Here is a 13,328-nt window from a genome sequence, read left to right on the forward strand (position 1 = left end):
CAATTCGGTTACGGCGCTTGAAATTGCTTTAAGGACAATTTCCCTCCAGTTACCATCACTGCATACCAGTAGAGTGTTTGTTTGTTTCACATATCTGAGGGTAATTGCTGATCCTGGCAGCGTGGATGCAAGTAGACCAACAAGAATTTCTTGAGTTTATCCTTCCATCCGCACCACATTTGTGCACTTGGATACCATTAAACGGTGTTTCAAATCGATCACATCATTTATGCTAGCCCGTTATGTCAAAATGCTCTTATGTTTATTGAAAATTTGCAGTTATTTTTTTTTACATCTCCGTCCTCTCCTTTAACCCACTCATAAGTGAGAGGGAGTAAATGAGAGTTGGGGATAGAGGGAGGGAAAACGTGATAGCGCGCGTGGGAGATAGAGGGAAATAAAAAAAAGGGGGAACGATGGCCAGATATGGAAGTAAAAACATGGAGTTGATGTGGGAGTGAAAGAAATTGAGAGAAAAAGAAAGATAGAGACAGGAAGAGACACCAGAGACATATAGATAAGTAAAAAGGAGAGAAAGGATAAAGTAAGGGAGCTAAGGAGGGAGAAAAAAGTTAGAGAAGGAAAGTAAAAGATAGGCAACGGAAAGAGACAGAAAGGAAACGAGATGAAAGTAAAAATAGAGGAAAGAAAGGAAAAGGAAAATAAAGGCAAATTACAAGGGAAGACAGAATATGAGAGTCAAAAGAAAGGACAAGGAAAAAAGAGAGAGAGGCTAAGGAAAAATATACAAAGGAAAAGGAAGAAATGCAAAGGAGATAGAAAGGAAAAGCGAGTCAATGGGAAAGGAAGGGAAAGAAAAAGAAAATGAGATGAGAGGGAAAGCAAAAAACGATGAAAAATCAAGTTTCTATTTCTTTAAGAAAGAAATGGAAATACGAGAGATAGTGAAGAAGGTAAACAGGAGTCGAGGAGGGTGAATGAAGAGCAATTTCATCCACAGACAAAAAAAATGTAAAATACCACAATTGCTCTCATATATCCTTGTAAATTTCCGATTCACATCTAAGCTATTGCGATAATATTTCCCTACCAAAGAAAGTATGCCATCTCGCGAGCGAAGATGTATTATTTTGCTAATATATTACGCAATTTCCACATATATATCGTATCTCCTTTCGACATCATTCTGATCTCGTTAAAGGAGCGCATAAGACGATGATTCCACATGAGCTCCTTATCCTGCGAGGTGAAGCTTTCAAACCGAGAAAATCCTTTAGGTTCAATTGATCCTGTGACTACTCGGGCCGTTGAAATTGAAACGCTGGGAGCAGAGAGCGCCTCTAGCTGGAGCAATTTGCATGAGATTGAAATCGCAGAAATGATGAGGTCTCTATGAAGAACGCAGCGAATTACTCGCTCTTAAATAGAGTTTCCGACACAATCAGAGGCAAGGTGAAATCTCATTTCTGCTCATCCAAGAAACCCATTTTCTCCTTGTTTTCGAGGTTTGTTTGAAGATAAGGTATACAGGTGTTGGAAACATGAGCAGGGGATGTACTTGGTGTCGCAGGAGGCACGGAACAAATTTGGCACTTATTATTTTTAACAATGAAAACGTCTTTGCCTTCTTAGTTACAAATATCGTGATAATTTCGTTATGTGCTTATTAAAAAAATATTTGTATTCTCATTCTGTTCTTTGTCACTAATTCCTCTCTATCTTGTTTTATTTCTTTCTGTGATTTTCTCTTTCTCTTTATGCAAATTCTTTCTCTCTGTTTTGCTCGTTTTCTTGGCTATGAGAAGGAGAATAGACTGGACATAAACAGAAGAAGGAAGGAAAGTGGCAGGGGAGAATTGGAAGAGAAAGAAAAAGAGGAAGAGAGGAGGTTTGGAATAAGGAGTATGGGGAAGACCACAGAAAAGATATGCAAAGTGCTTAGAAAAGCGGGCATTAAAACTTACAGGAAGGGAGGGAGAAGCATTTTAGGAATAGCGAAGAATGCAAACAAGAAAAAGGAAAACAGAGAAGAGGAAGAGGAAGGGATTATCTACGAAGTGAAATGTAAAGAATGTCAGAGTGTGTACATAGGAGAAACGAAAAAGAGACTGAAAGACAGGTTGAAACAACATAGGGATGATGTACGACTTAAGAGAGAGAGAGAAATGCAATATTTAAACACACGAGAGAAACAGGACATACCATAGAGTGGGATGAGGATAAGCAGATAGGAAGGGAGAAGAGAATACTAGTGAGAAAATGGAAGGAGGCCAAGGAAATAGAGAATAAGGGTGAAGAAAACACAATGAACTGGAATGAGGGACTGAAGATAAACAAGGAATGGAAGAAGGTGTTAGAAAGAGTGGAAAGGACAAGAGAGAAAGAGGAGAGAAGAAGGAAGAAGAATGAAGGAAAAAGAGCGTGAGATATAGAGTCCAACCACATTCTGGATGGAAGAAAATATGTTTAGCCTTTTAGGTGAAAGTACAGTTGACAAGGGAAAGTCACCTGCTAGAATGTTCCAGAACAAGCTTCTAATAGTCTGGAGGGGAGTAATGTTTGTGTATATATAATGCCCTGTTTTTGTACCTTGTTACATTTGTACTTGGTGCAGAGTCTGAAGTAGACCTTACTATAAGGTTGAAACGTTACGTTTAGTTTATGTTTTATAATAAAATAAATTTCTGCCTTGGTCAGCATATTGAGTTTTTCACTTTCTTACTTCAATACTCTGTCATTGTTTTAAATTTGCATGTGCGTTTTCTCTCTCTTTCTCACGAAGTGCTCCCCTTGTTCAGTCATTCTTTTCCCTGGTTCTATTTCCTGTCTTAGTATTATATTTCCTTGCCTCCTATATCATTCAACATCTGTTTCCAAAGTTATCCTGACGTACAACGAAACAAAGATACAGTTTCTGCTGTTTCTGTTACAACTTATCATTGTTTTCCTACTCATTTTCCTTCATCTCCCTCTATTCATTTCTCTCATTCTTGTTTTCTTACGTTCTTGTTCTTTCTACTCCCCTTCTACTATTTCCACCCCTAATTCTTGGTTCCTAATGTTGTTTTTTCTTCAATTCCTCCTATTTTCTCTCATGCTTTTGTTCATTCCCTTGCTCCTAATTTCTCTCATTTTAATAAACAACAATTTATGCAATATTTTGGAATATTTTAGAAAGTACTTTACTATTTTAACAAGGTTAAAGAATCCTCCGAGCTTTTTAAACAGGACTAAGCAATCTCTCAACCTTCTAAGACGATTAAAGCAATCCTTCGACCTTTAATAGGGTTAAAGCAATCCCTCGACCTTTTGATAGGGTTAAAGCAATCGTTCGACCTTTCAATAGGGTTAAAGCAATCCTTCGACCTTTCAATAGGGTTAAAGAAATCCTTCGACCTTTTGATAGGGTTAAAGCAATCGTTCGACCTTTTAATGGGGTTAAAGCAATCCTTCGACCTTTTAATACGGTTAAAGCAATCCTTCGACCTTTTAATAGGGTTAAAGCAATCCTTCGAACTTTTAATAGGGTTAAAGCAGTCCTTCGACCTTTTAATAGGGTTAAAGCAATCCCTCGACCTTTTGATAGAGTTAAAGCAATCGTTCGATCTTTTAATAGGGTTAAAGCAATCCTTCGACCTTTTGATAGGGTTAAAGCAATCGTTCGACCTTTCAATAGGGTTAAAGCAGTCCTTCGACCTTTTAATACGGTTAAAACAATCCTTCGACCTTTTAATAGGGTTAAAGCAATCCTTCGAACTTTTAATAGGGTTATAGCAATCATTCGACCTTTCAATATGGTTAAAGCAATCCCTCGAACTTTTAATATGGTTAAAGCAGTCCTTCGACCTTTTGATAGGGTTAAAGCAATCGTTCGACCTTTCAATAGGGTTAAAGCAATAATTCTACCTTTCAATAGGGTTAAAGCAATCCTTCGACCTTTTAATACGGTTAAAGCAATCATTCGAACTTTTGATAGGGTTAAAGCAATCCTTTGAACTTTTAATAGGGTTAAAGCAATCATTCGACCTTTTAATAGGGTTAAAGCAATCCTTCGAACTTTTAATATGGTTAAAGCAATAATTCGACCTTTTAATAGGGTTAAAGAAATCCTTCGAACTTTTAATAGGGTTATAGCAATCATTCGACCTTTCAATAGGGTTAAAGCAATCCTTCGACCTTTTGATAGGGTTAAAGCAATCGTTCGACCTTTTAATAGGGTTAAAACAGTCCTTCGACCTTTTAATACGGTTAAAGCAATCATTCGACCTTTTAATAGGGTTAAAGCAATCCTTCGAACTTTTAATAGGGTTATAGCAATCATTCGACCTTTTAATATGGTTAAAGCAATCCCTCGAACTTTTAATAGGGTTAAAGCAGTCCTTCGACCTTTTGATAGGGTTAAAGCAATCGTTCGACCTTTCAATAGGGTTAAAGCAATAATTCTACCTTTCAATAGGGTTAAAGCAATCCTTCGACCTTTTAATAGGGTTAAAGCAATCATTGGACCTTTTAATAGGGTTAAAGCAATCCTTCGAACTTTTAATAGGGTTAAAGCAATCATTCGACCTTTTAATAGGGTTAAAGCAATCCTTCGACCTTTTAATAGGGTTAAAGCAATCCTTCGAACTTTTGATAGGGTTAAAGCAATCCTTCGACCTTTTGATAGGGTTAAAGCAATCCTTCGACCTTTTAATGGGGTTAAAGCAGTCCTTTTATGTGGCCATGATTTATTCCAGTCATTTCCCAGTTTCTGCGCTGCTCTGAAGTCAACCCAGCCTCTTAAATAGGTGCCTGGGGCCAACGCTAGTTTGCAAAGGTGGAAGGACATGATGCTGAACACATCATCCCATCTACGGCTGAGATCAAGAATATGTGGAGCTCTACACCTCAACATCACCCTATGTGCCTTCATGGCACGTGTGCCCACGCACAGGGCTACCTTTTTCTTTGCCTTTCAAGAATCAAGGAAAATTGGACTTCTGGCGCAGTTCATCGCATTGCATGTTTTGGACACCAATAATAAGGAATTTTCAACTTGTATCACGCAGCATTTTGAAGATTGATTGATTGAGTTGGTGTTTTAAGTCCACTTTATACCCAAGGCTAATTGGGACTGGACCTACAGTTTAAAGTGGGATCCGAACCACTATGAGCCTCCACCAGGTATCAAGCCCGGGACCTCTTGATTTCAAGGCAGCATTTTGAAGACAACGGTCCTGTACCGGAAATGACGCTCACAGCTTTTCGAAGTGATTTGTCATTGTGCAACTTAGCGTGTTGTTAATCAAACTATCCTGTTTCGATTCTAGTTGTGTACAAGCTAAGGCATTGTTCAGTTCTACTTACTTGTGTGGGCACAGGCATAACTTGACGGTGGAAAGAGGAAGAACTTGTTCCCCAAGATATTAAAGTTACTAAATTTAAAAATTAAGGATACTTTTGTTATCTTCCTAGGATCTGAAAAGCAAAGTATTGAAGAGTATTTTTTATGATTGTGCAAGTGTAAGTTATTTATCGAAATAGTTCGGGACTTTTTTTGCGATGAAAAACTTGTCTATTCTGCCCTCGCAAGTCCAAAGTTTGATTCTGCCCCAGAGAGTTTAGTCCCAAGTTTGATCCTGCCCCAGAGGATAAGTCCCAAGTTTGATTCTGCCCCAGAAATTTAAGTTCCAAGTTTGATTCTGCCCCAGAAAGTTAAGTCCCAAGTTTGATTCTGCCCCTGAATGTTAAGTCCCAAGTTTGATTCTGCCCCTGAATGTTAAGTCCCAAGTTTGATTGTGATCCAGAAAGTTAAGTCCCAAGCTTGATTCTGCCCCTGAAGGTTAAGTCCCAAACTTGATTCTGCCCCTGAAGGTTAAGTCCCAAGTTTGATTCTGCCCCTGAAGGTTAAGTCCCAAGTTTGATTCTGCTCCAGAAAGTTAAGTCCCAAATTTGATTCTGCCCCAGAAAGTTAAGTCCCAAGTTTGATTCTGCCCCTGAATGTTAAGTCCCAAGTTTGATTCTGCCCCTGAATGTTAAGTCCCAAGTTTGATTCTGCTCCAGAAAGTTAAGTCCCAAATTTGATTCTGCCCCAGAAAGTTAAGTCCCAAGTTTGATTCTGCCCCTGAATGTTAAGTCCCAAGTTTGATTCTGCCCCTGAATGTTAAGTCCCAAATTTGATTCTGCTCCAGAAAGATAAGTCCCAAATTTGATTCCGACCCAGAAGGTTAAGTCCCAAGTTTGATTCTGCCCCACCCCCAAGTCCAGAGTTTGATTTTGCCCGCTCCCAAAGTTATGCACCGAGTTACGCGCATGGCTGGATTTTCTTTTTCGAACATGAAGGCGATTAAAAACAGGTTCATAAACAGACCGACAGATAGACATCTCAACAACTGCATTCGAATGGTGGGGGAACCTAATCACCTAACCTAACAAAAATTGTGGACGAAAGTAATTGTTATCCTTCTCGCTAACATGTCAAGAAGCAAGCTGATGATGAATGATTGGTAAGTTTACTGTATTCTGTGCATGTGAGAAAAGTATTTACAAGTCTTAAAACCTACTTATCTGCTATACCAGCAGAGAAATTAGAAATAGTATTTTGATTGTACATCTTGAAATTTTATAAACCAAAAAAATCGTCACGAAAATTCAATCCCCATCTGTTAAGTTACACAATAGATACAATTTTTTTGAGCTCTGTGTTTAGAGACGTCTTACCTAGTAGAAACCGAAGTTATGTCTTGGAAAGTCGGAAAGAATTAATGCTTTTAGATGAAACGAGAAGAAAATAAGGGAAATTTACTTACTCTTGCAAGTAAGGTATAAGCTTCATTCTTGTTTGCTTCACGATCTCCTGTGCTTTTCTTCTAGCTCGTTTCAGCTCGTCTCTTAGTTGATCGCAGTCGCTGCTGCCACCTAGCGCCAGAGCAAGGTTGTGGTGGTTGGAAATCTCTCGGTTGAGGTCTTTCAGAAGCTGTAAAAAAAGGAAAGAGAATAAGAGAAGAATAAATGGCTTTCACCTTCTAAACAAAGAGAAAAGTGCAAAAACAGACGGGGAGGTCAAACGATGCTGGAACTTTGCCAAAATAACGGAGAAGGACGCACAAAGTCCTTGAGAGGATGGATGTGTGTTTTGTACCTACCACAGGTTTTTTCTTAACGGAAGATTAACGATGGGGTAACGACAGTTAAGGCTCGGCCGGACCTCTGGGCCGTTTTCGAAATTTCCTTTAGAAAAACCGCAATGATGTTTCAAATTCTTAAAAATTACGAATGCTTAAAATTCCCTCTAGAGAAGAGGTTCCCAAAGTTTTTTCGTTTCACGGCCCCCTTAGCGTTTCAAGATGTTTCCGCGTCACCCAATTAAGAATGTAGATCTATCTAACACTTGCAACGATCACTTAATGTAGTTATGTTGCTTTCCTTGTGTTAAAAAATAAACACATATTTCAAATTCAGAAACATTTTATGTGTAAAAATCACTAAAGAAGCACATATTTGGAACAATCATATCATCTCATATTGGAACATTTCGCGGCGCACACTTTGGGAACCACTGCTCTAGAGTATTCACTTGAATCTTCGTTTGGTTTGCTTTCACTGTTGTCTAGATAATAGTAATAGTTTCGTGGCTACATAAGCCTATTTTCGATTACATACAGGGCGTTTCCGTGACCTTCAATCAAACTGGCAGGTTGGATGGAGTCTGGCGACAGAGCTTCTTGCGACGTTGTCATGTCTGTATCGACGTTGGGGCCGCCATTCTGAACAACTATTGTAACGTTTTCGTCGTAGAGTGATACGATACACTATAGTAATGTCCGTACAAGCCACATCTTTCATTTGTTTTATTTCACTGTCACAGGCAGCCCCAACTACTTTTGGTTTATAAATTTTTAATGACACGTTATCGGACCGGAGTTCCTCATTTCATATTGGTTCTTTGGTCAGTCGCCATCCACCCAGCCAGTTTGATTCCAGGTCACGAAAACACACCGTTTATATCTAGACAACAGCCAAATCAAGCTGATATGCTAAATGTTTTATTGCTTTTCTAGGTTGACTTGCATTCTAAAGGACAGCATAGAGTTGTCTGTATTCGGTGACACGTTATCGGTTTATAAAAAACGACAGGTTAACGGAAGTTTATCTTTGAACTTCAATAGAGATTAACGGCACCAGAGTCAGAATCATCAAGTACTTTCGGGCCTGATTAGTAGATATGCTTATTTTAAGGGTCTTCCGCTATGTTAATTTAAGATTATTGTTATTTTAACCTTTACTCTAAAATTAACTGAACATTTGTTATAATATTAACATCCAATATGTCTAAGTCGGCCAGATCTGCAACGAGCCATTGAAATGCGAATCGAATCTAGAACACCTTGGTGAATACGCGAATAAATTGTCCATTAAAATTACGAAATTCGAGTGGTGAGTCCTGTCTATAGGGAAGTGGACAACACTGCTGCCTTGTAATCAAGAGATCACGTTAGAAGCCCTTTACACAATGATTCGGATTACATTTTACAACTGTAGGCCCAGTACCGACTAGCCTATATGAGCATAAAATAGACTTATACTTTTATAGTTATGTAGTAAAATTACCATGTCATAATCACAGAAGATTGTTGGAATGCAGTGGCTTAATGTAAGTCAGTGTGAATGTCTATTTTTGTTTCTATTGAGAGCTGGAAGTTACACTTTATAATTAGTAACTCTATCCGAATTTAGGCAACTTTTCTTTGATACCCAAAATTTGTATATGAATACAAAATACAACAGATATTTTATTTCAGTTTAAAATAAAACTTACAGAGATACAGTAATAAACATATGTACAACTTATATGAACACCTTAACAGCTTATTTTCTTTACACTTAGGTAACGAAATTATCACATGAAATTAAGTTACGAAATTTGGTCACCTTACCCTATTGGTTATCACATTTATAATTTTTGGGGTATTTGAAAAAATGTAGCCAAGATTAATTGAATTTAATTGTTATTACTATTATTGTTAAATTATCGTTGTATTGGATTAATGTGTTAAGGATTAGTATGTTCCAAATTAAAATTTAACTTACTACATTATTTCACGGCAGAAATTCTACTCTCTGTTGTTCCTGTCCGTACTAGACAGAAGGTGTTAAGTAATAATAAATGTAGTTTAGCCTCTCAACTTCAACAACAACGATCAGTTAGACACGGTAAAAGAAAGTCTTTGTTTCATTCGGCTGCGTACAGATGACGCCACAGTCGTACTCTTCTCTCAGATCCAGATTCCCGACAGAGCCACTTCCATTATGTTACGAGAGCTTTCCTCTCTCTTATCTCTCTTCATAAAATTGTTTCCCTGTGTGAAATGTTATTGTAATGTTCTGATGGCATTGTTATTGAGTGTTGCAAGCAAAACAATCGTTTAGGGTTTTCTTTTTATAAGTATTATAAAAATATAGTTCTGTTGCTTCTAATCAAACTATATTTATAGTACCAAGAAGTTAAGTTGTTCATCACAGTTCAAACAATTTAAAAAATGGTTTAAAAGATTAAAAACTAGAGAAGTTAACAAAGATACGTTGAAAGAGAGAGGAAAGAGACAAATACAGAGACCAGCATAAGTAATGTTTTTCATGAGCTGGTAGTCTAAGCAAATATTGTATTACAGGATCAGAATTGTGCAGATTTCTTATAGAAGAATCATAATCATATAATAACACCACACTGAGGCACTTAATACGATATTTTACGACAAAATGCTGCCCATCTCGCACGAGACATTAACCATAGCAAGTCTTACGACATAATTCGACGGTAATGTCAGCAAATTTTCCATAACGCTGTCTTTCAATTCATCAACGTTGCGGAGTTTGCTCTTGTACACAATATCTATAAGGACACTCCAAAAACATTCGGGCGTAGTTTGGTCCGGGGATCGAGCCGGCCACTCCAATGCAGTTTATGGGCCATTTTACTTCATGAAACTCGGAATCCAAAGGTTACTAAAACAACACGTCAGTTGTTATATGCACCTTATAGTACACTACGGTAAAAACGGGTGTTACTTCTGCTGGACATTGTACGATGAAAGAATAAAGGGGCGTGGACAGGAAAATTTTCGACGAAAGTCGAAAACAATTATATCCTGAAATGGTATGCAAGTCGCAATATTTACTAGCAATTTTGGATGTCGATGCAGAATCACTTTTGCTGCTAAGTGTATCGACCGTCATTCGACATTCGACCCCGGGAGTGACAAAGTGTGACCATACTGACACCTACGTGATTCGCACAAAGAGGAACCAGGGATATGTCTTTGAAGTGAAAATTTATTAGAGTAGGGGAGAGGGAGAAGGATAGAAAAGAAACATTGCAAAAACCCTCGCAGTGTAAGTCTCCAACCCATTGTGACAATCGGTATTGTAGGAAGGCTACAAAGACGAGAACATATTGTTGCGAGAATAAAAGAAAGGACAGATACATCCAACGCGTTGTCCCTGTCAAAAAAAACTATCTACAACATACGAAGACAGCAGAAAGGGACATAGAACAACTGGAAAATGATGAATGAGGGAGTTTTCAGAGGGCGTTTTTCCTTTCGTTTCCTCCAAAATCTCTAAGAACATTACAACTGAAATTCATGTCCTCTGTATTTTTACAATTTCACTCGATAGATGTCACTGTTCCTATCGTCATGTATACTGAGTCAGAATGAAGAATTTCTGTTAGGTAGAACAAAATAAGCTGGAAAAAAAGATTGGAATATTCTCATTTTGTCCTTTGCTATTTTAATGCACAGAAATTTGTTCCGTATTTTTTCCTGCAAATTCATTTTGAACAAATCTTGCAAATTAATAGCATAAAAATTATTTTAAGAAAACGGCCTATAAACAGGCTGGTTTAAAAAGAATAAGACAGGATTAAAATTTTTCGTAAAAGACAAAAAAGATACAACCGTATATTTTATGGTTTCATCTACATTAAGTATGTTAAATAAATAATATCACGTGAATGCTATTCACTTTTATAATTACCCTATGTCCACAAATTGAGTTGGTACCACTGAGTAACGTTGTGCTACACCCTGATTGGTTGGCATAGTCGACCATGCCGAGTCTTGAGGTATCTAATCGTCAAGCGGGGGGACACACTGAAACAACGGGAATGATGAATTTGTCTAGAATTGAAAAGTTTGTTAGATTGGATTTATTTTAATTTGCATTAGATTCCTTTTAATTTAAGACTTATGTGATTTTAATAAATTTACATATCTTGTATTTGATTACTTAGGTAAATCCTTTCAATATTTCTCTTCTTTACTGACCTACTCATTATTCGCTCCCATGGTTAGGCATTGGGATTATAAATTTATGATAAATGGGATTAATATCTACATAATGAATTTGCTATAATTACGTATTACTCATGAAATTGGTTATTGATACTTGATTTGTAATTAATTGTAAATGAGAGGATAATAGTTCGATTTGTTAATTGATTTAAGTTATTGTTAATTGTGGGCTACATCATTAGTTGTTTAATAAATCTGAAAGAAACTTATTCTTAAATACAGTAATTTATATTTGTAATGTTTAAGCTCCTGGAATAATGGACCCTGTCCTCTGCACGTGTCGACATGCTCTCTGACCTCGGTAGATCCTATCTCTGCTTAGTGATGGATTTGCATATGAATATTGAACGTGTAATTACTCTGAAAATGGGCTCTCAATGCAACAGAGTCACAGGGGCCACAAATAAACAATGCACCAGGGCCGCCGTCAGGGGTGTGCGACGCGTGCCACCGCACATGACCTTGCGCCTCGAGATATTTAATATTATTGACTTTTTTATTCAGATTAATTTCTCGTGAAAAATTGGTCACATTAGAATATAAATATGAAATGAAAGGAAGATTACATTAGCAATACAGCTTCATTAAATACTCCAAGTGCTTATTGTTTGCCGATGATGTAAAAATATACAAGAGAGTAAATCATGAGACTGGCTGTCTAGTTCTCCAATCCGATTTAAATAATTGTTACGTTTGGTCACAAACAAATAAGCTTTCTTTTAATGTCAATAAAGGCTTTGTACTTTCTTTTGCTCGACGACATATAAGATACACTCACAAATATATAATTAACAGTAATTCTCTAAGTAGAAAAAGCATTACCAAGGATTTAGGAATATGGTTAAACAACAAACTCACCTTTGGTAATCATATTGAAAAAGTAGTTAACGACTCTTATAAAATACTTGGTTTTGTTTTAAGAAACTCCAAAGATTATTTAATATCAACTCTTTAGTATATTTATTTAATGATCTTGTACGAGCAAATTAGAATACGGGAGTACAGTATGGAACCCATATATGTCATGCCATATCAATAAAATTGAAAAAGTTCAGAATAAATTTTTACGCCATATTTACTACAAAAAATATAAGAGATCTTCATATTCAGATCGCATCTCCTATGTTAAATTACTAAATGAATTCTCATGTGATACACTTCAACGAAGACGCGATACGGCTGACCATATATTCCTATACAAACTTATTAATGGTATACTTGAGTGCGAAAATCTTTTACAGTTGATAAACTTTAACGTCAATTATAAGGTATTAAGAGCAAGACAACCATTTTACTGCAATAAATCAAACACAAAATTCCATCAAAATTCTCCAATCATTAGATTATTAAATCAACATAATAATATTGTCTCGAATGGGATTGATTAAGATTTTGCTTTTAATATTAAAAACTTTCTAACTAACTAACTAACTAACTCTCTAGCCTTCTTAAACCCGAAGGTTCATGGCTGCAGCAACACAGGCCTTCCATGTTTCCCTATTTTGAGCAAGTTCTATATACTCTTTTCCATCCCTACCGATTTCCCTTAGGTCCATCTCAACGTTGTCCCTCCATCTTCGTCTTGGCCTTCCTACAGGTCTCTTACCATCAGGTTTCCCAACAAGAATCCTGTAAACTCCTCGTTCCTCTCCCATTCGTTCCACATGACCTGCCCACCTAAGTCTTCTTGATTTAATTATTCTAATAATATCTGGACATGAATACAAATTATGTAGTTCTAAATTATGTAACCTTCTCCACTCACCTGTCTCCTCATCCCTTTTAGGTCCAAAGATTTTTCTAAGGATCTTATTTTCAAATACTCTCAATTTATGTTCCTCTTTCAATGTAAGGGACCAAGTTTCACATGCATATAATACTACAGGCAAAATTACTGTTTTGTATATTTTAACTTTCAGTTTCTTAGATATTAAACGAGAAGACAAAAGTTTATGAAGAGAGAAGTAACATGCATTTCCTGAATTAAGCCTACTTTTTATTTCCTCTTTAATATAATTTTCATTTGTTAATATT

At 36.8% G+C, this 13,328-nt stretch overlaps 1 protein-coding gene across 3 annotated transcripts in view; it reads right to left on the reverse strand.

The window, feature by feature from the left end:
- LOC146002532 (regulator of G-protein signaling 9-binding protein-like) overlaps positions 1-13,328 on the reverse strand; it is a 138,948-nt gene that overhangs the window by 11,297 nt on the left and 114,323 nt on the right. For all 3 annotated transcript variants that reach the window (XM_083140459.1, XM_083140451.1, XM_083140468.1), the window contains exon 3: positions 6,750-6,916. In XM_083140459.1, the coding sequence (XP_082996585.1) occupies positions 6,750-6,916 (167 nt within the window). The remainder of the gene's footprint in view (positions 1-6,749; positions 6,917-13,328) is intronic.

The sequence above is a fragment of the Lepisma saccharinum genome, chromosome 1 (assembly GCF_977018435.1).
Source record: "Lepisma saccharinum chromosome 1, izLepSacc3.1, whole genome shotgun sequence".
In the NCBI taxonomy this organism is placed as follows: domain Eukaryota; kingdom Metazoa; phylum Arthropoda; class Insecta; order Zygentoma; family Lepismatidae; genus Lepisma; species Lepisma saccharinum.